We start from the raw sequence: 26,245 nt of genomic DNA on the forward strand, positions 1-26,245 counted from the left end.
CATCCGCGACCCCACAGCTCACCCCCGGCCAGTGGCACGGATCCCAGCCGAGTGTGGTGGCGCTGGACACAGTCCACAGCCGGCACGCTGGGATCACAATTTGTGGGACCACTCGTGTCCCGCACCGTCGGCAACTCAGCCATCAGGGGCAGAGCATCGCGGGTGGGCCGGCCGATGAGGAGCCAACAGCATTGTGGTTGCGCGTGGCATGCGTCATGTTGGCGCCATTTCAGGGGGGTGGAGCCTAACTAACCTGCATCAAACCGGCACTGTCCCCGGTTTTGATGTCAGAGCCCATTCTCTGCCCAATCGCTGATATGATTTCGGCTTTGGGACACGGAGGATCCCGCTCCTTGTGTTTACACTGATGCCGACGTTTATTTATTAAATAATGTTTATTTTAAGCGTTAAAAATTCAGAATGCAGTGAACTCATTATACAATATTTCAATGTGTTTTTCAGTGTTCTGCACTGGTAGTATTTTTTGGTTTGAACAGAAATGAACACAACAGATTTAGTCATTATTGAAACGCCACAGCATGTATCAGGTAAGAGAACTGCCAGATTGGTTCTGGGTGATAAAGAATAGACGTTAATTATAGAAAATAAAAGATATATTCCACAAAACTAATACATTCGAATTTATGATGAAGGGAGAGCAGATTCTATGTTAGTGTGATGTAGATGTCATTAAAAAACTCATAACTACATATATATTTCATGCTCAGTAATTCAGCATCACTTGAATATGGTGCATTTCAATTTGGAGACCACCATCAATAAGTAGGTCTTCCAAAGGATTTTACTGTAATTGGAGAAAACGATCACTGGCATAGATGTGGGTGAAATTTTCTGTTCTGTGAATACATATTTAAATATGATAATAATAATCTTTATTGTCACAAGTCGGCTTACATTAACACTGCAATAAAGTTATTGTGAAAAGTCCCTAGTCGCCACATTCCGGCGTCTGTTCGCGTACACAGAGGGAGAATTCAGAATGTCCAAATTACCTAAGACAGGGCTATAGCGAGGGACTGAATAAATGGCAAGTTAGCAGTTGATATTGCTTCAACAAACAGAAAAAACGAAAAGTTTTCTTTGCAAAGGAGGAAGTGAAAAATGACCTTAAGGCAAATTAAAGAAATTATAATGGAAGTAAAATACTAGAAAAGCAAAATACTGGAATTCTGAAATAAAAACAGAAAATGCTGGAAGTCCTCAGCAGGTCTGGCAGCATCTATGAAGAGTGGAACAGAGTTTAAATTTTGAGTCTAATATGACTTTTCTTTGGAACTGGTGAGAAGTAGAAATGTGATGGATTTCAAAGAAATGATAACGCTTACAGAGTTGTGTTTCTATCACACTTTGTTGAACAGTTACAATCACATATTCATGACTATGCGCTTTGCTCAAAAGTAGGTCCTTGGCTTATTGTCTGTTGATGTTTCACGCTGAGGTATTTTTGGCGCGGGTGTTATCAGTGGAGTTTGCTGTTACCTTCCATTCTCAGGGGAATGAGGAGGCAAGTCTCAAGTTTACCTTAGCCAGAGCAGGAATTGAACCTATGCTGCTGGCATTATTCTAAACCACACACTAGCTATCCAGCCAACTGAGCAAATCACCCTCCACCACGTCCCAAGAAAGTTTTATTTTGATAAAGGGGAAGGATAATTTGGTGTTGTACATTTTATTCAATGTACAGTTAACGTCAACAATATAATTACGGCGGAATCCTACCAAAAAGTAGCAAAGTGTCAGCCCTGTGAGAAAAACGGTGCAAATCTCAGCATTTTTCACGGAATAGTCATAGACGTTTACAGCATGAAAACAGGCCCTTCAGCCCAACTTGTCCATCCATCCAGTTTTTACCACTAAGCTAGTCCCAATTACCCATATTTGGCCCATTTCTCTCTATATCCATCTTTCCCATATTACTGTTTAAATGCTTTCTAAAAGAAAAATTGTACCCGCCTCTACTACTGCCTCTGGCAGCTCGTTCCAGAGACTCACCACCCTCTGTGTGAAATAATTGCCCCTCTGGACCCTTTTGAATCTCTCCCCTCGCACCTTAAACTTATGCCTTCTAGTTTTAGACTCCCCTACCTTTGGGAAAGGATGCTGACTATCTACCTTCTCAATGCCTGTCATTATTTTATAGACCTCTGTAAGATCATCCCTAAGCCTCCTACGTTTCAGGGAAAAAAGTCCCAGCCTATCCAGCCTCTCCTTATAACTCAAACCATCAAGTCCCGGCAGCATCCTTGTAAATCTCTTCTGCACTCTTTCTAGTTTAATAATATCCTTTCTATAATAGGCGACCAGAACTGAACACAGTATTCCAAGTGTGACCGTACTAATTTCTTGTACAAGTTCAGCAAGATGTCCCAACTCCTGTAATCAATGTTATCATCAATGAAACTAAGCATGATGAATGCCTTCTTCACCACCCTGTCCACCTGTGACTCCACTTTCAAGGAGCTATGAACCTGTAATCCTAGATCTCTTTGTTTTATCAACACTCTACCATTAACTGAGTAGGTCCTGCCCCGATGGCCGGTTTAGCTCAGTGGGTTAGACAGCTGGTTTGTAATGAAGAACAAGGCCAGCAGTGTGTTTTCAACTCCCATATCGGCTTACCCAAACAGGCGCCGGAATAGTGACGACTAGGGGCTTTTCTCAATAACTTCATACTTGTGCCAATAAAAGATTATTATTATTATTATTCAATCTACCAAAATGCATCACCTCACATAAATTCCATCTGCCATTCATCGGCCCACTGGCCCAATTGATCAAGATCCCGTTGCAATCCGAGATAACCATCTTCACTGTCCACTATGCCACCAATCATGGTGTCATCTGCAAACTTACTAACCATGCCTCCTAAATGCACATCCAAATCATTAATATAAATAACAAACGGGACAGCAAGGTGGTGCAGTGGTTAGCTCAAGGCGCCAAGGTCCCAGGTTCGATCCCGGCTCTGGGTCACTGTCCGTGTGGAGTTTGCACATACTCCCCGTGTTTCGCCCCCACAATCCAAAGATGTGCAGGGTAGGTGGATTGGCCACGCTAAATTGGCCCTTAATTGGGAAAAATTAATTGAATACTTGATTACTTGGGTAATCCAATTAATTGGAAAATATTAATTGGGAGGCGCACCGCTGGCCAAAGGCCTCCAGTTTAAAAACAACCCTGTATAACCACCTTTGTCTGCTGTCATCAAGCCAATTTTGTATCTAATTGGCTACCTCATCCTGGATCCCGTGAGATTTAACCTTATGCAACAACCTACCATATGGTACCTTGTCAAAGGCCTTGCTAAAATCCATGCAGACAACGTTGACTATACTGACCTCATCTACCTTCTTGGTTACCCATTTCGAAAAACTCAATCAAATTTGTGAGACATGGGGCTGGATTCACTGGTTTTCAGGCTATGTCCTGATGCTAGCGTGGGAACGGTGGTGTTTTACGACCAATAAATCGGCGCAAAACGGTCACCAATCCTCCATCTGGTGGGGGGGGGGGGCTAGCAGGCAGGCAGCATAGAGCGCCCGGCTCCAGCTGCAGATACAGCTGGAGAATTGCTGAGTCCGTGACCACGCATGCGCACAGCGGCGGACTGCAGCGGCCGCGCCGTACAACATGGCGTCGGCCATGAGCGGACCCGGCATGCCAAATAGTCCCCCACTTTGGCCAGGCTCATGACCCCTGGACCAACTCCCAACAGGGCACTCAGCACCTGTCACAGTCCCCCCTGCCTGCGGATCGGCTCTGCTCCGACTGTGGCGCTACTGGACTCAATCTGCAGCCGCCACGCCGAGTACCCGACAAAAAATAGCGTGAGAGTCCCACGCCGTCGGGAACTCAGCCGGTCGGGGGCAGAGCATGGGGGGGGGGGGGAGGGCCTCAGGTAACGTCCTGAGGTCGTCAATACCGTGTGCGGTGTACTCCTAGAGTACGCCGCTTTGGAGGGGCGGAGCATCGCAAAAGCGGCACCGCCCCCGATTTTGCCGTAAACGGGGATTCTCCGGCCGATCGCCAAACGCGATTTGAGCTTCGGAGACTGGAGATTCCCGCCTACTATTTCCCACTCACAAAGCCATGCTGACGTCAATCCTCAGGCACCTACCTGTGGCTATCAATGATTCAAATATCTCTGCTCGGGGACCCGCAATTTCATCCCTACTCTCCCACAACATCCTGGGATACATTTCATCAGGTCCGAGAGGTTTATTTACCTGATGCACTTTAAGACTACCAGCACCTCCTACTCTGTAATATCTATACTCCACAAGACATCACTATTTATTTCCCCAAGTTCTCTTACATCCCTTACAGTAGTAAATACCAATGTGAAATATTCATTTAGGATCTCACCCATCTCTTCCGCACATAGATGACCTTTTAGATCCTTAAGTGGCCCTACCCGCTCCCTCATTACTCTTTTACGCTTTATCTATTTGTCGAAGCTCTTTGGATTCTCCTTTGCCTTATCTGCCAAAACAATCTCATGTCCCCTTTTTGCCTCCTGATTTCTCTCTTAACTCTACTCCAACTACCTCTATGCTCTTCAAGGGATCCACTTGATCCCAGCTGCCGATGCACTCATATGCCTCCTTCTTCTTTTTGACTAGGGCCTCAATATCCCGAGTCATCCAGGGTTCCTTACTTCTCCCAGTCTTGGCCCTTCACTCTAAAAGCAATGTGCTTACCCTGAACCCTGGTGAACACACTTTTTGAAAGCTTCCCACTCACCAGCCATCCCTTTGCTTGCCAACAGACTCCCCCAATGAAGTTTTGAAAGTTCCTGTCTAATACTATCAAATTTAGCCTTGCCCCAATTTAGAATTTTAACTTTTGGGTCAGACCTATCATTCTCCACAGCTATCTTAAAACTAATGGAATTATGGTCACTGGTCCCAAAGAGGTCCCTCACTAACACTTCTGTCACCTGCCTTTCCTTATTTCTAAAGAGGAGGTCAGGTTTTGCCCCCTCTCTAGTCAGGCCATCCACATATTAAATGAGAAATTCCTTCTGAATGCAACACATTTCTCTCCATCCAAGCCACTAATGCTATGGCTGACCCACACAATGTTGGGAAAGTTAAAGTCCCCAACTATTACCACTCTATTTTTCTTGCAGCTATCTGTAATCTCCTTACATATTTGCTCCTCAATTTCCCGTTGACTATTTGGGGGCCTGAAGTAAAATTCTGTCAAAGTGATCTCTCTGTTCTTATTTTTCAGTTCTACTCATATAGACTCTGTGGGCGAACCCTCACATATATCCCCTCTCAATACTGCCATGATATTTTCCCGAATCAAAAATACAACTCCCCCTCCTCTCTTATCTCCTGCTCTCTTTCCTATAGCATCTGTACCCTGGAACATTGAGCTGCCAATCCTGCCCCTCGTTAGCCATGTTTTGGTAATAGCTATAATATCCCAGTCCTATGTACCCATCTATGCCCTGAGTCCATCTGCCTGGCCCATCAGGCCTCTTGCATTGAAATAAATGCAGTTTAATCTAGACTTCCCTTGCTCTCTGCGCTGCTTTCTCAGACCATCTATCCGGTCATGTTTTGTACACTATTCCTGTGTTTTATTTCTCTTAGCCTTACTTGATGGTTTCACTGAGTTCTGCACAGTCTCTGTACTTTGTACTGTGACCCTTTTTGATGTTTGACTTTGGTTTCTCTGCCTTTTGCTTTTCCCCTTACTGCCTTTTGTTTCTGTCCCCACTTTAATTCCCTCTGACTTCCTGCATCGGTTCCCATCCCCCTGCTAAATTAGTTTAAACCCTCCCCAACAGCACTAGCAACAGTCCCCCTAAGACATTGGGTCCAGTCCTGCCCAGGTGCAGACCGTGCGGGTTGTACTGGTCCCACCTTCCCCAGAACCGGTTCCAACGTCCCAGGAATTTGAATCCTTCCCACTTGCACCATCTCTCAAGCCACGTATTCATCTTAACTATCCTAACATTCCTACTCTGACTAGTACGCGGCACTGGTAGCAATCCTGAGATTACTAATTTTGAGCCTCTTTGCCAAAAAAAAGCGAGTGGGCTTAGTTTACGCCGTGAATCTGGCAGGGCGGGACTTTGGACAGCCGGGAGCTGGCTCCAAACAGGTCAGGACGCCATCTTTAACGGGCACCCCAACCTGCGCTGCAGTCGAACGGCCCCCAGCCAACACCACAAAGGTCCCGAGGGCTCCCTCCCCTGGAATTCATAACCGGCACACGATAATTATTCTGGAGAGGGTGCTCACTAATTACATGCCAATGTATTAAAATGAGGTTCCTGGGCTCCCATGGCGTGATTTGCACTACTCCACTGGCGAGAGGGGGTGAAAGTTCCAAAACCCAATCACGTGATTCTCTCTGGATTTTGAGCCTGTGACGAATTTCTCACAGTGGTAGAGTGCAGGCTTAAAATTGCACCCTATGAAGTATATTTAATAGAAAAAAACTATAAAGTACTCAGCAGAGATCTGCAATCTTCGCCTTCATCTCTCTAATAATGCCCCTTATTCATTTAAGTTACCTGTGTCTTGGAGTAGTTTCCTTTACTTCTAAGTGGAACATAAATTTGGGAGATCCTAGAAGTCAATCTGGAGCCACTTAATTCTCGGAAAAAATGTTCCTAGGAAGGTTGGTTACCTGCTTTTGTTTCCTTGTCCTGTTGAATATTTATCAATATAAAATAACTGTAACTCTCAATCCCATTCCTAACTAAATATTCATGCAGGCAACACCTCTAGGAGTCTCATCTTCTAACTTGCAGTTCTAGGCAGCAGAATCATATTGTCACTTTCCTTTGTAGCTGCTCCAATGTTATTGTGATATTGATAATAAATGCCTTATATGTGTAATGGGAGCAAAGTTTCATCGCTGCATCTAACCTTTTGTAATTCTCTTTTAGTTAAGTAAATGCAAATTTTAAAATTGGCTTCCGATGCCTTTATCTTTAAGTTCCGTTTGTCCTTATGTTAAGGCACTGTTTAGTGCCAGAATGGAAATAATTGGATTATTCCCTGTCAGTCACAACTGGTGACTTCACTGCTGTAAGTGACTAAGATTGATTATCTGTGTACGTTAGGAATTATCTAACCCTCCTCTATTCACTGCATTTTATTTTTTTTAAATCAAGAAACATTGGTGCAGTTTTGGTAATTTGTTCTACAGTTTGCAGAGACTCTTTTTTTAAAGTGACGCTGTAAACTGTTTGCTCCAATGCAGTTCTTAAATAGATTGTTGCTGGGTAAATAGACTTGGCTTGTTTTATAATAGTATGCTTGTTGTGAGTTTTACCATCGGTCTCGCTGCAACACCCATTCATTGATGTCAAAACACTGGAGGCGGGAGTGCACATCAGGAAAATTCCCAGCTCCACAAACCTAAATCGGTAGGAAGTGATCTTTGTTCTGTGATGGCAGGTGTTAACTGGAGTTGGGCCTGCCACCCCAGAAAAGAGTTTGGAGGTAGCCACAGGTACCTGCCAAGTGCATAGGCAGACTGTTTGATAGACCCACCTCGGTGCTCCAGCTGTTCCAGCTGTAAAAACTGAACAGAAAATAGTTATCTGGCCCTCATTCCCTAGACCAACTCACCCAGTCCTTATGTTCCATCTATGCCAACTCATGCCACCTGATTCCCCCATCCATTTCCCTTATCCTCTCACATCCTTCAGGCTAGATTGTACCCATCTACCCACCCCCTCATATCCTCCATGCCAAGCCATTTCCCTCTGCCCAAAGCTCTTTATAGTGCCATGACAACTTAGTGCCAACATATGTCATCCCAAACTGCCACAGCCTACAATTAACGACAATGCAGGTGAGCCAGAAACTCACAAGAACAAAATGCCAAGATTTTGACATAAATATTCCGTCAGAGATTTAGGTGGGCAGGAATGAGAACAGGAGCAGGAACCTGGCCGATTCAGAGTCTGCATTTTTTTTGATAAGTATTTTATGCAAACAAAAATCTAAGGACATGGCATTTCTTCTGATATGGAAAAGGACAGACCCCTGAGCCATGCCAATAGTCTTCTGCAAGTCATTTATCAATTGTGGAATACAAGGAATACAAAATCATTCACGCAGGAAGAGCTTTTCATTTTATTTATAATCATCCCCTGCTGTGCTATATTTCAACAGAGCTAGTTGATTTGCCACCAAAGAATGTCGTTCTTCAAATGTGAAAATGCTGGAAAATCTCAGCAGGTCTGGTAGCATCTGCAGGGAGAGAAAAGAGCTAATGTTTCTAGTCCAGATGACACTTTGTCAAAGCTTTGACAAAGGGTCATCTAGACTCAAAACATTAGCTCTTTTCCCTCCTTACAGGTGCTACCAGACCTGCTGAGATTTTTCAGCATTTTCTCTTTTGGTTTCAGATTCCAGCATCCGCGGTAATTTGTTTTTATCTGGTAGTTAAAGATGATCTCTGAGACTGTGTTTTTATGGAGCTGTAGCAGAAATGTGGCAGGGTGTTGTTCCACCAGGCACTCAGCGTCCATTATCACTCCTGGATTTTTAACTGGACATTGACTATGTCTGCCCATATTTGGGTGAACATTCAATTGATAGGTTAATGACATAAATACATGCATTTCTAATTTTTAATGTTTTATCAGCGATGAACAGTTAAGAATTTTGTCATGCTTCCAAAATCCAGCATTACCAAGGAGGTGGAGCTTTAAAAATGAAAAGTTTATCTTTCCCGGTCTAAATTCTTGTTTTTTAAAGACATATTCACAAATAATTATCCTTCCATGGCAACAGTGGAGGTGGTTGCAGAGATTATTCTCACCTCCTCATCGTAGTGACTCAGTAACGGTAATGGTACTCTTGGGACACCGCCAAAAAATAATTAAATCCTATGGGGTCAATGCTCAGAGCTGAATCAGAAAATCCAGCACAATATTTTGAAATCAATGCTGACAACTTACTATGTCATCTGAGCTCTTTAGATGAATGTTGATAGAATCCAATAAAATTATTTGCAACATCGTCCTTAAAGCAAACTAACTTCATTGTGATTTTATGCCTCAGTCCTTTAAACAAAATCATAATAATGTTTCAGCCCTCAGATATAGCTGCAAATGCTATGAATGGTTTAGCCAAAGACTACATCTGGAATTTGACTGGAATGTTCACTTATAAAAATTGTTGTGGACAAAGTTGTAGTTTCCTGATCACTTGTCAATTTCCAGCTGAAACAATCAATTTGATGTTCAGCATGCTACCTAATATTAATATAATAATTGAAAAAGATGTTTTGTTGGCTTTGCAATTGTTTTTTCTATTTTCAGTGATTGGCTGATCAAATAAAAATACATGTTTTGTTGGTTGTTTGTAATAAGCAAAGTACAGACCACACTCAACCAGCCTACGCTTACAAAATCCATTCAAAATGCCTACTGTTAGATGTATTCTGTGATTGGGTAGCACTTGCTGAACAATCCTGAGTGTATTACACTGTTAGCTACACTAACAACTAATTTAAGACAATCAGTTGAGCTTGTCATGTGTCTTATTTATGCTCGCTAGCTGTGTCATACATTACTATGCAGGGATCCGTTGCCTGCGAACAAAAAAATATATGTTCAAGCCTTGCAACTTTTTGAACGACATAGTAGTTTGGGGAACCGATACTTCCCCGTTTCATTCTCCGTGCAATGCCTTGGTGAATCAGAGTCCATTTGTCTTTTTCTCTGTCGGATAAATTGTGATGATTTGAAATTTGGCATTTGAATTTGTCCTGGTCAGTACAAGACAAAGATCTTCGGCAATATGTTTCTTTTCAGCAATATCTGTCTATGTCACTTTACCTTCTCTAATGAAAGTTTCAGTTAATCACAACTAACTTTTATTTAACTACCCATACTCACTATGCTTTGATTCTCAAAGATCTCTTCAAATATTCCTGTTTGGAATTATGGTAATTTTGGTCAACAAACCTAATCATTGAGACCTAGGATTTTTGCCACATTCTTCTTTCTTCATAGATTTTTCCATTTAGGTGCTAAATAATCACCTAAAATAGTACATGGAGGAAACTCCGACATCAACGATTGTAAACAGAAGGTAGCAATGCACAACAGGGGTATTGTCAGGAATAGAAATGCGATAACTTAGAAAGAAATGGATGGCAATCAAAGAGGAAATAATGGATGCTTGTGAGAAAGGGAAATGAATAGTAATTGAGGAAACAGGGAACAGATAGTAACGAAGGGGAATTGGAAGTAATTTAGGGAGAAAAAGGAAACAACTGGGAATAGTGCACACTCGGGTGGAAATGAAGGAGAGGGTAGCATTAATTGGATGGGAGAGGACAGAAGAGAGGCTTGAAAAAATTGTTACAACACCAGGTGAAAGTCCAACAGGTTTGTTTCAAATCACTAGCTTTCGGAACACAGCTCCTTCCTCAGGTGGATTCCTCACCTGAGGAAGGAGCTGCGCTCCGAAAGCTAATGATTCGAAACAAAACTGTTGGACTTTAACCTGGTGTTGTATGACTTCTTACTGTGCCCACCCCAGTCCAACGCCGGCATTGCCACATCTTGAAGAAATTGAGTTAAGGAGTTTCAAAAAATGTGGAATAGGTTATCCAAATACAAAAAGATCTGTATAGGTTGGGAAGGTAGCCTGACCGACGGCAAATTGTAATTAATGAAATGGACAAATGCGATGTCACAAGACTGGCAAAGGGAAATAAATAATGAGAATATAACTATTCATCTTCACCCAAATGTAGTGCTGCAAGAGATTGTAGAAGAGCTACTGAAGGATTTGTTAGGGAAGATTTGTTTTCTACCTAAAGATAGGTCTGACTTATGGCGCCACGACCTCCACCTCTGGTAGGGCAAGGAGACAGGTCCCAAATCCACCTCAGCTGGAACAAGGATTGAATAGTGTGCTGTTGGCACCAGTCTGATACACACAGGCCATCCAGCACACCACTATCCTTCCCTCCCTCCATTCTAAGCTTCTTGCTCAAGAGGTAGGAATACTACCCAATGTGTCACCAGACCTTTATTATGGAATGAAGATTTATAAAGGAGGGGATTTGTAATGGCACTGGACACAACAAAGGAGTCATATTTGGAGATTCTGGTGAAATGCTCATTGTAAGCAGCAGAAAATAACATTGAGGAGAATTCATCAATACAACAGTTCAAATTCATAATATTGAAACAATGCAACAAAAAAGTAGCTGTCTACACCATGGAGGGGACCATATATCTGCACATTTTGGGAACAAAAGATTTTGGAATGTTGTTGCTGAGGCTTGGCCAGCTCCGGAAGGGGCTGTGCTGCTGAATCAGGGCTGGGGATGAGACTGAGAGCGGAAGCGGTGCGGGTGTAAACAAGCTGTCAGTCACTCTGCGGGTCGCCTTCATTCCCAGGGCCAGGAGCCGGAGCGGCGGTGGCAGCAATGGGAGCTGTGCTTGGGGCTTGTTCGCTGGCCAGCTGGGTAGGTGCACAGCTTCAGTGCAGTGATCCGCAGATAATTTAGCGAAAGCGTTCGTCCTAAAGCGGTCGCAAATGGATTGCCTGTGCGGAGAATACGCCGGCTGGCTTTCGTCATCGCTGCAAACAGAGCGGATAACAAAGAGGGAAAAGTAAAGCCTGTGACCGGATCCTAGCTGCTGGGGGTTTTCCTCTTTGCATTTCTGCTGCGAGCTATTTTATTGGGGGGGGGGGGGGGTTGCAGGATTTTTTAAAAGTCCCGTTATTGAGTCTGGGCTGTTTTTAAAAAATGCGCTGACCCGGTGAAGTCACTGACTAGTGATACTGAAGATCTGAGTCATGATGGACTCGGGTCTTTAAATAGCGAACGGCCTTGATCCGATTATGTCAAATTTCGGATAGCTTTCTGTTTAAAAATTGATCGCTGGTGAGGGGAAAATGCATGCGTTGCACCAAATGCCTGGCGACTTATGCCACTCCCTTCCCCACACAAATACCCTGTCCATAGCCAGGTTGTGAAGGAAGCTGGATTGAGTGTGCTGAAGGATGACATTTTGACTGGAGACAGCCTTCCTTAGAAACCTCTAAACCTCTGCCTGCGTTAAATAAGCGGTGAAGCATTACAGTGAGGGATGATGGGGGTGCTACAAGGCACATCTCCATTACAATGGGGAGAAAGGATGATATTCTGTTGTTCCTCATATTTCTGTTTTATGGAAACGGTGTCAAGTGAGGTTACTTCAGCAAATGCAGAGTTTTCAGCAACAAATCTCAAGCTGCCAGTTTGATTGGATGCAAATTGCACGGTGTTATTGGACTGGGCTGCTGTGCAGATAGAGCCTACCTTAAAAAATTCCTCATTGATCTATTGGTTTCCCTTTTGATGCACTATCAATTACCACAAAGACGAGAATCGTGGAACAATTGAGGCTTTATTGAGCAAAGATGTTGTGCCTCCTGTAGCTGGAACCAGAATGGCTGCAGCTCAGGAGTGCACACACATTTATACGCCACCTACTGGGCGGAGCCAGCAGGCAGGGATTTACCCTTGTACCTCTAATATACGGGCAGTGCCATAATACATGTAATATACTACTAGTGATGACTACCACATTCACCCCCTGTTAAAAAAAGAGTCCGGCGGGGGTGGTGGAAATCATTACAAGCTAAGTCTGTTGGGGGCCTTGATCCTCCTCTGCGATCGCCTCAGTCCTGGTGGTGATGTGGGCGCCGACTCCGTCACTTGCAACTCCGGAAGCGTGTTGTCTTCGTCTTCGTCACCTCTGAGTGGAACCAGTGGGAGGACGGATCCTGCTGGGGTGGGGGCTGCGGTGAGGTTCGCTGGAGGGAAGGTGACTGGCGCAGGGGTGAATGAGGCAACCGGGGTGGGGGGGTGCCAGGGCGGGGGTCGTGTGTGGGGATCCCGCGGGTGCCAGGTCCCGGAGGGAGACTGTGTCTTGGCGCCCGCCGGGGTGTGCTACGTAGGCGTACTGTGGGTTTGCATGTAAGAGGTGGACTTTTTCGACCAAGGGGTCCGACATATGGGTCCGCACATGCTTCCGAAGGAGGACGGGGGCAGGAACTCAGCCATGTTGGGAGCGAGACCCTGGAGGTGGACTTCCTGGGGAAGGGAAACACACGTTCGTGAGGGGTCTCATTAGTTGCGGTGCAGAGGAGCGAACGGATGGAGTGGAGTGCGTCGGGGAGGACCTCCTGCCAGCGGGAGACCGAGAGATTTTTAGACCTCAGGGACAGCAGGACGGCCTTCCAAACCGTCCCGTTCTCCCTCTCCACCTGCTCGTTTCCCCGGGGGCTGTAGCTGGTCGTCCTGTTCGAGGTGATGCCCTTGCTGAGCAGAAACTGATGCAGCTTATCACTCATAAAGGAGGATCCCCGATCGCTGTGGATGTAGGTGGGGAAACCGAACAGAGTGCGGGGCTTTAATGACCGTGGCAGAAGTCATATCGGGGCATGGGATGGCGAAAGGGAAACCGGGAGTACACGTCAATCATGTTCAGAAAGTACGTGTTGCGGTCAGTGGAGGGGAGGGGCCCTCTGAAGTCCACGCTGAGATGTTCAAAGGGGCGGGAGGCCTTCACCAGGTGCACTCGATCTGGGCGGTAGAAGTGTGGCTTGCACTCCGCGCAGACCTGGTAGTCTCTGGTGACGGTCCTGACCTCAATGGAGTAGGGCAGGTTACGGGTCTTGATGAAATGGAAGAACCGGGTGACCCCCGGGTGGCAGAGGTCATAGTGGAGAGCCTGGAGTCGGTCCACTTGTGCGCTGGCACATGTACCACGGGATAGGGCATCAGGGGGCTCGTTGAGCTTACCCGGGCGATACAAGATCTCGTAATTATAGGTGGAGAGCTTGATCCTCCGCCTCAAGATCTTGTCATTTTTGATCTTGCCTCGCTGTGTATTATTGAACATGAAGGCAACCGACCGTTGGTCAGTGAGGAGAGTGAATCTCCTGCCGGTCAGGTAATGCCTCCAGTGTCGCACAGCTTCCACAATGGCTTGGGCCTCCTTTTCGACAGAGGAGTGCCAAATTTCGGAGGCATGGAGGGTTCGGGAAAAGAAGGCCACAGGCCTGCCCGCCTGGTTGAGGTTGACGGTTAGAGCTACGTTCGATGCATCGCCCTTCACCTGAAAGGAGAGGGACCCGTCGACTGCGTGCATCGTGGCCTTGGCGATGTCTGCCTTGATGCGGTTGAAGGCCTGGCGGGTCTCCGCCGCCAGGGGGAAAACTGTGGACTGAATGAGTGGGCGGGCCTTGTCCGCATAATTAGGGACCCACTGAGCCTAATAGGAGAAAAACCCCAGGCATCGTTTCAGGGCCTTGGGGCAGTGGGGGAGAGGGAGTTCCAGGAGGGGGCATATGTGATCGGGGTTGGGCCCTAGGACTCCATTTTCCACTACGTAGCAAAGGATGGCTAAGCGGTTGGTGCGGAACATGCATTTCTCCTTATTGTACGTGAGGTTAAGGAGTTTGGAGGTCTGGAGGAATTTTTGGAGGTTTGCGTTGTGGTCCTGCTGATTGTGGCCGCAGATGGTGATGTTACCTAGGTACGGGAAGGTGGCCCGCAGTCCGTACTGGTCAATCATTCGGTCCATCTATCGCTGGAAGACCGAGACCCCATTAGTGACGCCGAAGGGAAAGCTAAGGAAGTGATAGAGGCGGCCATCTGCTTCGAACGCAGTGTATTGGCGGTCCTCCGGGCGGATGGGGAGCTGGTGGTAGGCGGACTTCCAGTCAACAGTGGAAAAGTCTCGATACTGTGCAATCTGATTGACCATGTCAGATATGCTTGGGAGGCGGTACACGTCGAGCTGCGTGTACCGATTGATGGTTTGACTGTAGTCAATAACCATCCTGTGCTTCTCCCCAGTCTTCATTACCACCACTTGAGCTCTCCAGGGGCTGTTGCTGGCCTCAATGACCCCTTCCCGCAGAAGCCATTGGACCTCCGACGTGATGAAGGTCCTGTCCTGGGCACTGTATCGTCTGCTCCTAGTGGCGACGGGTTTGCAATCCAGGGTGAGGTTCGCAAACAGGGAAGGTGGATCAAACTTAAGGGTCGTGAGGCCGCAGACGGTGAGGGGGGGTTAGGGTCCGCCGAATTTTAAAGCTAGGCTTTCGAGATGGCACTGAAAATCCAGGCCGAGTAACAGGGCAGCGCAGAGGTGGGGGTGGACGTAGAGCCGAACGTTGCTGAACTCTATGCCTTGGACGGTGAGGGTCGCGATGCAGTGCCCCCGGATTTCCACGGAATGGGATCCGGAGGCCAGGGAACTTTTCTGGCTGATGGGGTGTACCGGGAGGGAGCAGTGCCTTACCGTAGTGGAGTGGATGAAGCTCTCAGTGCTCCCGCAGTCAAAGAGGCAGGTCGTCTCGTGCCCATCGATCTTCACCGTCGCGGTCGCGAGGTTGCGGGGCCGGGACTGATCCAGGGTGATAGAGGTGAACTGCGGCAGATGCTGGGAGGTCCCGGGCTGGTCAGCGGTGGCGGAGGTAGCGGCAGGCGATGAACGGCCAGACGAGCAGGGGTCCTGAGGCGATGTCCAAAATGGTGGCAAAGATGGCGGCTCCGACGGGGTGCACATGGCGGGCGGCATCAAAGTTGGTGGCGCCCACGGGCCACATGTGGCTTGCGGTGAGGAAGATGACACCGCCCACGGACCGCACGTGGCTTGCGAAGGGGAAAATGGCGCCGCCTCTGGGTCGCACGTGGCGGGGTGTAGGAACGCCAGGCCTGGAAACAGCGGCGACCGACCGGGCCTGGCAAACAGCAGCGAAGTGTCCTTTCTTCCCACACCCGTTGCAGGTCGAGCTCCGCGCCGGGCAGCGCTGCCTGGGATGTCTGTTTTGCCCGCAGAAATAACACTTAGGGGCCCCCCAGAGTTGGCTGGCTGCCGCACGGCACAGGCTTGCGGTGAGCTGGAAACGGCAGCTGGTGGGGCCCACAAGGGTGCCGCGCGGTCGGGGGTGTAGGACTGAACGTTACAGGAGGCCACTTCTAACGAATTAGCGAGCTGCCTAGTTCCCGCAAGATCGAGCGTACCCCCTTCCAGTAGCCGTTGGCTTCATGCCCGTGACGTAAGCATCTCTAATTAAAAGTTCTGCATGCTGGACTGCCGAAACTACCTGGCGGTCACAGTTCCTACCTAGGATGTGCAGGGCATGCCAGAAATCGTCCAGGTACTCCCCGTGGAGTTGCTGTCTCGTGGCCAGGAGGTGCCTGGCATATACTTGATTGACTGGTCGAACGTAATGTCCCTTCAGGAGCTCCATCGCTTCGGAGTAGGTGGGTGCATCCCGGATGAGGGGAAAAATGTCAGGGCTCACCCGTGAATAGAGGACTTGGAGCTTCTGCAAGTCCGAGGGTTCTTCAGCGGCTGACCTGAGGTAGCTTCTAAGCAGGCTAGCCAGTGGTCAAAAACGGATGTAGCGTTGGCTGCTTGTGGGCTCAGCTGCAGGCGATCAGGCTTGATGCGGAGATCCATCATTTAAAAAATTTTGCTCAATAGATTGATGCACTATCAATTACCACAAAGACGAGAATCGTGGAACAATCGAGGCTTTATTGAGCAAAGATGTTGTGCCTCCTGTAGCTGGAACCAGAATGGCTGCAGCACCGGCGAGCGCACACATTTATACACCGCCTACTGGGCGGAGCCAGCAGGCAGGGATTTACCCTTGTACCTCTAATATACGGGCAGTGCTGTAATACATGTAATATACTACTAGTGGTGACTAACACACGTTTAATTACTCCTTTAATTCACTTAAGATACCTGTGCACTTGCCCAAACAGATAGAACATAGAACAATACAGCGCAGTACAGGCCCTTCGGCCCAGATGGGTGGGAGATGTGGGGTGATGTGCCTTTTTTAAATCTAGGGGTGATTGTATGTAGGTTGAAGTAACAAAGGAACGAATCATGATCTAATGCACAATCACTTGTGTAAGTACAACCATATTAAATAAAACAGATACAAAAAAATAACTAATTTCTGTTATGATTCTACACATCCTTCTGATGAGTGCAAGCTCTAACAATAACTCTAGCACCACCAAATCTAATGATTATATACTTCTGTTGATGCCAAAATAAGTATATTCGTGGCTTAGTCAGCTTTCAGACTATAACAGATCATAAAGGAGTAAACTATACTGCACAATGCACTAAACGGGTATTCCAGTATTGAACTATATCTTTACTACATGTATTATTCTTGTTGGACATAACAAAATCATAATTTGCTTCAATGCATGAAGTAATATAAGTTTTTAGTTTGTGTAATTCTCTTCCCCAGAGAGCAATGGAAACTGGGTCATTGAATATATTCATGGCTGAGTTGGGTAGAATTTTTGATCAACAAGGGAGTCAAAGGTTATGGGGGGGGGGACAGAAAAGAAAGCCACAATTTGATCAGCCATGATCTTATTGATCGTGGAGCAGGCTTGTATGGTTAAATGGCCACCTCCTACTCCCAAATCTTGTGTGTTTTCCAACTAAAGTCATTTAGAATTAACATCTCAAAAACGTATATCTCGGGAAAACATCCTTCATTGCTTGGCTTCACTATACAACCAATAGACTTCTACAAAGACAAAAAAAATCATGAGAGATAGTGTGCACAGTTTAAGTAGCATAAAGGAGTGATAAAGATCCGACCAGGGCACAGTATGACCCTCTCCTGCTCCATTGTCTCAATGGGAGTGTTTCATTGTGAATTCATATTTAAGAGACGAAGCCATCAAGGTATAGTCTTAAATAAACCAAGTGATATGTAAGATTTTTAAAAAAATTGTTGGATGTGATTTCTCAGGGAGGGGGGGTATCACAATATATATTTTGAAAGCTCATTTTTAAAAATTAATTTCATGGGATGTGGACATCGCTGACTGGGCCAGCATTTATTGCCCATCCCTAACTGCGTGGCTTGCTAGGCCATTTCAGAGGACATTTAAGAGTCACATTGCTGTGGATTTGAAGTCCCAAGGATGGCAGATTTCCTTCCCGAAAGGACATTGGTGAACCAAATGAGACAATTGACAATGGTTTTATGGTCATCATTAGACTTTTAATTCCAGATGGATAGCTGTGAGATGTAACATCTCCAAACGAGGTTAGCTAAATGTGAAATATTCACTGGAATATAATATTAAAACAATGAGTTTGCAGCTGGACATTGTATTTGTCCAAAGGCTGGATGTGATTTAACAAACATGTGTGATTTTTGAATTAGAAATATACAAAAGAATTATGGGAATAGAAAAACTACACCTGGGATATTAATTTAAATTACATTGCAATATTAGAGAAAAGAAACATTGGTTCAAAGTTGAAGGCCAGTTTGACAAAAGGAAATTATTCTCTACACAGAGCTAAATCAATATTTAGAATAGGCCTCTGAACAGCAAACAAAACAAAAACCTTGGCATCATTTTGAGATAAAAATGTAATTGGCGCCGTTTTTCTGGATTGGGTTGAATTTAGTTAACAAATGGCTTTCCTTATCCTGAACTATGACATGAATGTTGTCTGCCCATTGAACAATAGTTTGGTGCAGGTTAACGTTTAATCTTTGAAATTAGGTCTTAGAATAGTTCTAATGCAACATTTATGATGGCAGTTGGCATATTATGCCTCAATTGCATTAAGGAAGAAAATCATTGCTCTGTCATTGTCATGGTTTCAAACGTTTATGTTGGAATTGGACGGTGTTCATTCCACTTTTAATGCTTTGGAGTAGGTGTTCTAGCACATTAAATGTCTGGGCTCCCAACCAAGCCTGATTATGTAGCCTCATTTAAGTTTGTTGAAACAGAGGCAACATTGTTTCATAGCTCAGGTTCTCTGATCTCTCCTGTCAATTTCACAAATGTTTGTTTACACAAGATCAAGGGTTTGTTGTTTTTGATACTTCAGAGGGCCAGTGTGATTGACGCTTTTGTTAGCTTGCAATGATGGCTTTTTGAAAACATAGGAGCAAGTTATGAATTGACTACTTTTCAAAAATTTTTTAAACACGTATCACTGTACATTATAGGTGGGTATTGTCTCTAGAAATGTGTAATGGGCCAAAATGCATAGAAAGGCCATAGCTTGGCATAGGGTATATGAGGAACCATAGGGGAGGGGAAAGGAAGAACTTGGCAGAAGGGGCATGAGGAAGATCTTTTGAACTTACTTTTTAAAAGATTGCCTCATGCAGAATATGGTTCGTGACCCCTCCAAGGGTCGTGAACCTCGGTCCCCTGAGGGATTGTGAATCTTAGTCCTCTGATGGGGGGTCATGAACTTCGGCTCTTTTAAAAACTTGGCTTGACTCCATGAAAATTGCAGAGAGTAGGCCATATCTATCTCAGCACTGCAGCCAGCCAGGTCTGGCGTTCCAGTTATGGGCTTTTGACAGGAACCAGCCTGCACTCTTTGAAGGCACTCCCTTAATCAGACAGCCAAGAATGGGGTCAGGAATCCTGGATGTGGGACTCGCCTGCTATTTTTAAAAGCTCCCCAGTCAACCCTGACTAGGTGAAAATCCAGGCCTTGGTGCCTGTTTCTTATTCCACAGCATGTTACTCTCAATTGATCCACATTACAATCTGCTTTCCTTAGTGAAATTATTTAACTTGCCTAACATTTCAAAATATTATCCGTGCTCTCAATGCAAGTGCTATAAAAGTACCCTTCCTCCCCCAGTATAATTTGGGTATGTTGTGAAAACCAAGAATCCCAAAATAAATCTCTGCTGATGTCTGCAGGTTAGTTTCCATAAATGGTACCTAGTTCATGTCATTTCACATCTGCTTTTTATTGCTGAGACGGTTTTAAATCCAGCTACCAAATTCAATGAAATTAATTACATTTATTTTATTGTTTTTAAAAAAGATTTATTCCAGTTTGGATCAGAGGAATGTGTAGTCTGTCTAGCCCCACAACACCACAGGTCACACCATTAGTTTAAAAGTTTAATTCACTCACAAAAATGGCCAATCGTTTACCTTCGCAGCTTTTAGAACCAGAATATAAGACTGTAAACAGGCTTCTTTCAGTAAACTCAGAATGATTTTTGTTTCATAATAAATCACTTTTTAAAAAAAACAAATTGCAAGAACTGATTAGCATACAGTTCCAGAAGTATAGCTATCTACCCATTTTAACAATACCCTAGCGCACAAAGGACAAACAGATAAGAGATGGGCTTTGAAGAATAGGCTTTATAAAATAAAGGATAAAGTTTGCATGGTGTTGATGCTGTTGATCTGAAGCTCCCTTGTGTGAAGACAGGCTGCTATTGACTCCAGTAAATGTCTGGAGGTTCTCACCAATGAAGCTTCAGCTTGGAGGTGAATATAGAGCTGGATCAATTCTGTATAGCGCAGAATTCCAAAGACAGATAAGTTCCTCTGAGCTGAGGCTTCTTAGCTGGGTATTGCCCAGTCAATTTATTTCCAGTCAATGCCAGGAGAAGGCAAGCCGGGCAGCCTATACTTTCTCACTTCAGCTCCAACTGAATACAAAGACAAAAGTCCAAAACTTAAAGCTCATTCCTGTCGTATGGTATCCAGTAAATCATTAGCCTTTGCCTTTAAACCAGTTTCCCCCCTCCCCTCATCAATTAAAATAATTGCAGTGCAAACAGGCAGACAACTCTTCGCCCTCCAGTACAATGCTGGTCTGACAATTTTGTGGAAAAGAAAATACATTGTTGCTCCCAGTCCAAAGATAAAGCTATGACATTTCGTAAAACAAAATCCAAGTGTCCAAATGATGGAATATCCTTCCACGTTTTGAAAGGAAAATACAGCTCCAGTCCCAACAGATCTCACATTTAGCTATTTTAGCAAATGATATTGTTAATCTAAGTGAATTATTTCCAAATAGTTAGTTGCTTACTGAATCCCAGTAGATAAGTGCGGTATAGCTTAATATTTTGAGCCCATGCTGATTATTCCATTTAGTTTATTTTGTTTGGACTATTTTTGTTTAACCAGCACTCTTTAGCATGTTCATGTATTTGATTTTATTCAAGTTTTCAATTGTAAAACAAATGAAGTAAAATTGTGATAAACAGAAAGTAGGGTTTCTGGAAAGAATTGTCAATTGCACTGATGCCAGCCTGTACTGACAGGATTATACTTTCTTTTTGGCATTATCATATTGTAAATGTTGGTGTGGCAAAATCGTGGCATGATGGCAATGCCAGGATGGTATCCGATCTTTGTGCCTGCATGTTCTTTTAAATTGTTGATTTAGAACATAGAACATATAGTGCAGAAGGAGGCCATTTGGCCCATCGGGTCTGCACTGGCCCACTTAAGCCCTCACTTTCACTCTATCCCAGTAACCCAATAACCCCTCCTAACCATTTTGGACACTAAGGGCAATTTATCATGGCCAATCCACCTACCCTGCACGCCTTTGGACTGTGGGAGGAAACCCGAGCACTTGGAGGAAACCCACGCACACACGGGGAGGATGTGCAGACTCCTCGCAGACAGTGACCTTGCAGGGAATCGAACCTGGGACCCTAGCGCTGTGACGCCACAGTGCTAGCCACTTGTGCTACCGTTTTGCCCTAAGGATTTCATAGAGTCATTTAAAATACTTCTTTCGTGAGCGGCATGTGGCACAGTGGTTAGCACTGGGACTGCGGCACTGAGGACCCGGGTTCGAATCCCGGCTGTGGGTCACTGTCCGTGTGGAGTTTGCACATTCTCCCCATGTCTGTGTGGGTTTCACCCCCACAACCCAAAGATGTGCTGGTTAGGTGGATTGGCCACTCTAAATTGCCCCTTAATTGGAAAAGAAAAATAATTGGCTACTCTAAAAATACTTCTTTAAAAATGTCGACAGGCAGACTTCTCTTTGCCCGCCTCAAGATACTATATGAAAGAACCATAGAATTTTAAAGCACAGATTTTGATCTAATTCATTTGTACCATGTCTTAGAAAGCCTTGTTCACTTGGGCGCCATTTTACTTTTTGTTTCCATATGCCCTTATTTCTTTTTCAAACGACTAAATCTGTTTTTAAATACCTTCACACATTCTGTTACCTCTACTTTTTTTCTGAGGCTACTTTTTTTCTGAGGCTGTCAGTCTTCTTCAGCTTTCTGTTCTACCCCTTTGATTACCTTTAGCTTTCATAATCGTTATTGGTCAAACTTGCAAGGAGAGGAGAGTTTGAGGCGTGAATTACTATGGGGGGGGGGGGGGGGGGAGAGGTTAATGCCATGTTGACATTACCTCCCCCTCCTCTCTGTAACTGTTTCCAAGATTTAAAAAAACGTGTTTGTAGTGCAGATGCTTTATCCGAATTCATTTCAGCAATGTATGAAAATAATCCCGTGTATACTCTTTCATCAATAATGGGGAGAGAATTAATGAAAGAATAAAAACTATACAAGTTCTTGTAGGTACAGTGCAGTATTATACATTTCACTTACAGTTACTCCCAATATCAAATGCAAACATTCATGGTTTCATGATTTGCCTTTATAGAGGTAGAGTGTCATTGCTTCTTTTCTCTCTCTTTGCAGATACCCTGTTTATGTGGTAGTGCACCATGTCTTCTCTGTGGCTGCTGCCCAAGTGGGAAGAATTCAACAGTGACTCGCTTGATCTTCGCATTCTTTCTGCTGCTTGGAGTGGGAGTGGCTTGTATTATGTTAATGCCAGGAATGGAAGAGCAGCTCAAAAAGGTTGAGTATTCCGTTGGCAGTATATTCCACTACAAGTGCAAAGCATACAAACACATCTTAATATTTTCGATGTGGGAAATTTAGAATAAATCTCTTTACCCGAAGAGTGATGAAAATGTGGAACCTGCTACCACAGGGTATCGTTGAGGGAAATTATATAAATCATAAGATATAGGAGCAGAATTAGGCCATTTGGCCCATCATGTGCTCCGCCATTGGATCATGGCTGACCTCATCCGGCCTGAACTCCACCAACTTGCCCATTCTCTATAACCCTTCAACCCATTACCAATTAAAAATCTGTCTAACTCCTTAAATTTACTCATCCATCGCATTCTGGGGTAGCGAGTTCCACAGATTCACAACCCTTTGGGAGAAGTAATTTCTCCTCAAGTCTTCTAAATTTGCTACCTCTTATCCTAAGACTATGACCTCTCGTCTGCAATGCCGCACAAGAGGAAGCATCTGCTCCACTTATACTTTATCCATATACTTTATCAGCTTTGACAAAGGGTCATCTGGACTAGAAACGTTAGCTCTTTTCTCTCCCCACAGAGGCTTCCAGACCTGCTCAGACTTTCTGCAATTTTCTCTTTGGTTTCAGATTCCAGCATCCGCAGTAATTTGCTTTTATACTTTATCCATACCTTTTATCATCTTGTATATCTCAGTTCAATCTTCCCTCATTCTTCTAAATGCTAAGTAGGCCTAAACTGTTCAATCTCTCTTCATACGACAAACCCCTCATCTCTGGAATCAATCTATGAACCTCCTCTGAACTGCTTCCAGTGCACAATACTCCATGTGTGGTCTCCATTATGCCTTGTACAGTTGCAACAACACCTTATGAACGAGGATCCCAAAATCCCTCTGCAAAGGAGCACCCCAAAATCTCTCCCCATTTAGATAATAAGTTGCCTTCCCATTTTTCTGACCAAAATGCATGACCTCACACTTATCAATTTAAGAGAAAGTGGATACATAGGAACACCACTACCTGGAGGTTCTCCACCAGCCACTCACCATCCTGAATTGGAAATATATCACTGTTCATTCACTGTCACTGGGTCAAAATTGTGAAACTCCCTAACTGCACCCTGGGTGTATCTACCATATGGATTAACCATATAAATACTGTGGCCAAAAAAGCAGATCAGAGGCTAGGAATCCTGCAGTGAGTAACTCACCTAAGTTCAAGAAGGCAGCACACCACCACCTTCTCAAGGGTAGTTAGCGACGGGCAATAAATGCAGTGTGGTGAATGTATAGTGCTAATAATTCACCAGTGGATTTGTATCATGTCCTGCTGTTGTGTTATGTTGTTAACCCTGTGGGCTCCACCTATGGGCCATTGTGTGGCTTCACCCACAGGGGGCTATGTTGGGACATGTACAGGCTCCGCCCATGGCTCCTCACCTTAAGAGGAAGTATAACGTGCAGCTGACCTGCAGAAAGTTCCCAGTATTGTACCAGTCACAGGCAGGCACTGTTCTAAGCTGATTAAAACCACGGTTTACTTCGCGTGTCTTTGAGTGAATTGATGGTCGCATCATGCAGGCCTAGCGAGCGAAGCTCACATCCCAGGAATTACATAGTTGTTCACACCACCCTCTTCCAACTGAGAGGGACTGCACTCACCTGATTCATTCTTATCTATTTAATTTTGGTCAGAGGATTGCCAACATTGACTGCTTTTCCCATTCCTGCACGGCTCCCTCTGGTTTCCCCCAAGGATTTATACTTGCCACCCTCTTGTTTCTCATCTACATGCTGCCCAACTACAACGCCTTCAGAAACACAACTTCATGGATGTGATTCAGCCACAATATTTCTGAAGTGTCATTTTGGGCGAGTTTGGTGGGATGTTTCCTGCTGGCTTTTTGGGTGAGATCCAGTCCAGACCTGGATTCACTCACACGTAGTCATTTTTTGGGCCTTGGTTTCTCCCTGGTTTAGCCAACACTTTGTACTAATGTCTATTTTTAAAAAATAATGATGCCTGAATAGTTTTAATTTCTGCTATCACCTCTTTCCTATTCAGATTCCTGGATTTTGTGATGGCGGGATGGACATTCCTGGAGTCCATGGTCAGGTGAACTGTGACGTGCTGGTCGGATATAAGGCTGTGTACCGGGTTTGCTTTGGCATGGCAATGTTCTTCCTCCTTTTTTCCTTGCTGATGATTAAAGTTAAAAGCAGCCAGGACCCAAGAGCAGCAGTTCACAATGGGTAATATGCATCAATTCCATTTTAAGAAGAAGGCATAGGCCGCTAGCTGGGCATACTTCAGGGACTCTGTTATTAGCAGTTTGTTTTCATACAATAATCGGGTAATCAGCTATAAGCTTTGTAGTTTATTTCGCTAGTCATGTGACGGGAAGTAACTTTGTTATAGTTTAGTCAGTGTATCTGCTCTTGAGCCAACGTTTGTACCACGTTTTGATTTTTTGGTATGAGGTAGCTGAGTTGACCCCTTATGTCATGGCTGCAGCGAAAAGGAAAAAGTGACCTGCTCCCAGGCTGTGCCAGTGCCACTATGTACCGGCTGTAAGGAGGTTTGTAAATGGGCATCAAGTGTAATAAATATTCACTCAAAAAGTCAGTTAAGATTGGAAATATGATTTAAACTTGTTTTGTAATGAAGTTTTCTTATGCATTGGAGATTAGTAGATTTTTAAAAAATGCACATGCTTTCCTTAGGCCTCATGTGAGTTTTCCCCCTCCTTCAATTCATCATTTGTGGTTATGCCTTTAATCACCTTGATCCCAAGTTCTTAAATTATTTCCTTCACCTCTCCATTTTCCTCTCCATAAGATCCTCGGTTTTTGGTCACCCTATCCAACTTTATTCTTTTTGCTTTATTTTTCTTTTGTTCTTTACATGTTCATGAAACATTCTGGAACATTTCTACATTTAAGGCACTGCATTTTACAAGTTGCAGTTGATTGTCTTGTGTAACTGCAATGATCATCTCAAAGTTGCCTCCTTTCCAGATTGAAAAGCCCAAGATTCATCAACTTTTCCTTATAGCTCAAATCTCTGAGAATAGGCAGGACTCTCGGGGTGCGATTTGATCACTGCGTTGCCTCCAGCACGGATCTGTGTGTGCTGGTTATGGCGGGCAAGGCTAAAATCGCGATTTGTGCCCGGCACAAATCAGTGTACCATCTAACCAACCGGCTCTCAATGGAGATTTCCGGAGGTCGCCCAAATATAGCGAGCATATCCTTAACACTAATTTGCATTAACTTCCATCTCATCAGCGAGATTAGGGTCGAATGTAACGGCCTGCCCGGAATTAACCGGCTTCCCAGCGAGAAATCACACGGGCGTCATTAAGTACTCCTTTTTTATAAAGGCAAAGCTGGTGCTGAGGGGAACTGAGGAGGTGAGTAGCCGTTTCCATTCTCTGATGTGCAGCTCAAGGGCTCTGGAGCTGCCCCAGTTCTTGGGGAGTGTAGAGGAATCCCTCAGGGGGGGTTCAGTTTGGTCAGGAGGCTGAAGCATCCCAGGTCTGGGGTCAACCCTGGTGGGGTGGGGGATC

General features: G+C 44.8%; 1 protein-coding gene across 1 annotated transcript in view; it reads left to right on the forward strand.

Annotated features, from left to right (window-relative positions):
• The first annotated feature begins 11,339 nt into the window (after positions 1–11,339).
• Positions 11,340–26,245, forward strand: part of serinc1 (serine incorporator 1) — a 32,854-nt gene continuing 17,948 nt past the window's right edge. The window contains exons 1-3 of the mRNA XM_072499352.1: positions 11,340–11,487; positions 22,539–22,700; positions 24,742–24,929. Of these exons, the coding sequence (XP_072355453.1) occupies positions 11,449–11,487; positions 22,539–22,700; positions 24,742–24,929 (389 nt within the window). The 5' untranslated portion in view covers positions 11,340–11,448. The remainder of the gene's footprint in view (positions 11,488–22,538; positions 22,701–24,741; positions 24,930–26,245) is intronic.

The sequence above is a fragment of the Scyliorhinus torazame genome, chromosome 4, assembly GCF_047496885.1.
Source record: "Scyliorhinus torazame isolate Kashiwa2021f chromosome 4, sScyTor2.1, whole genome shotgun sequence".
In the NCBI taxonomy this organism is placed as follows: domain Eukaryota; kingdom Metazoa; phylum Chordata; class Chondrichthyes; order Carcharhiniformes; family Scyliorhinidae; genus Scyliorhinus; species Scyliorhinus torazame.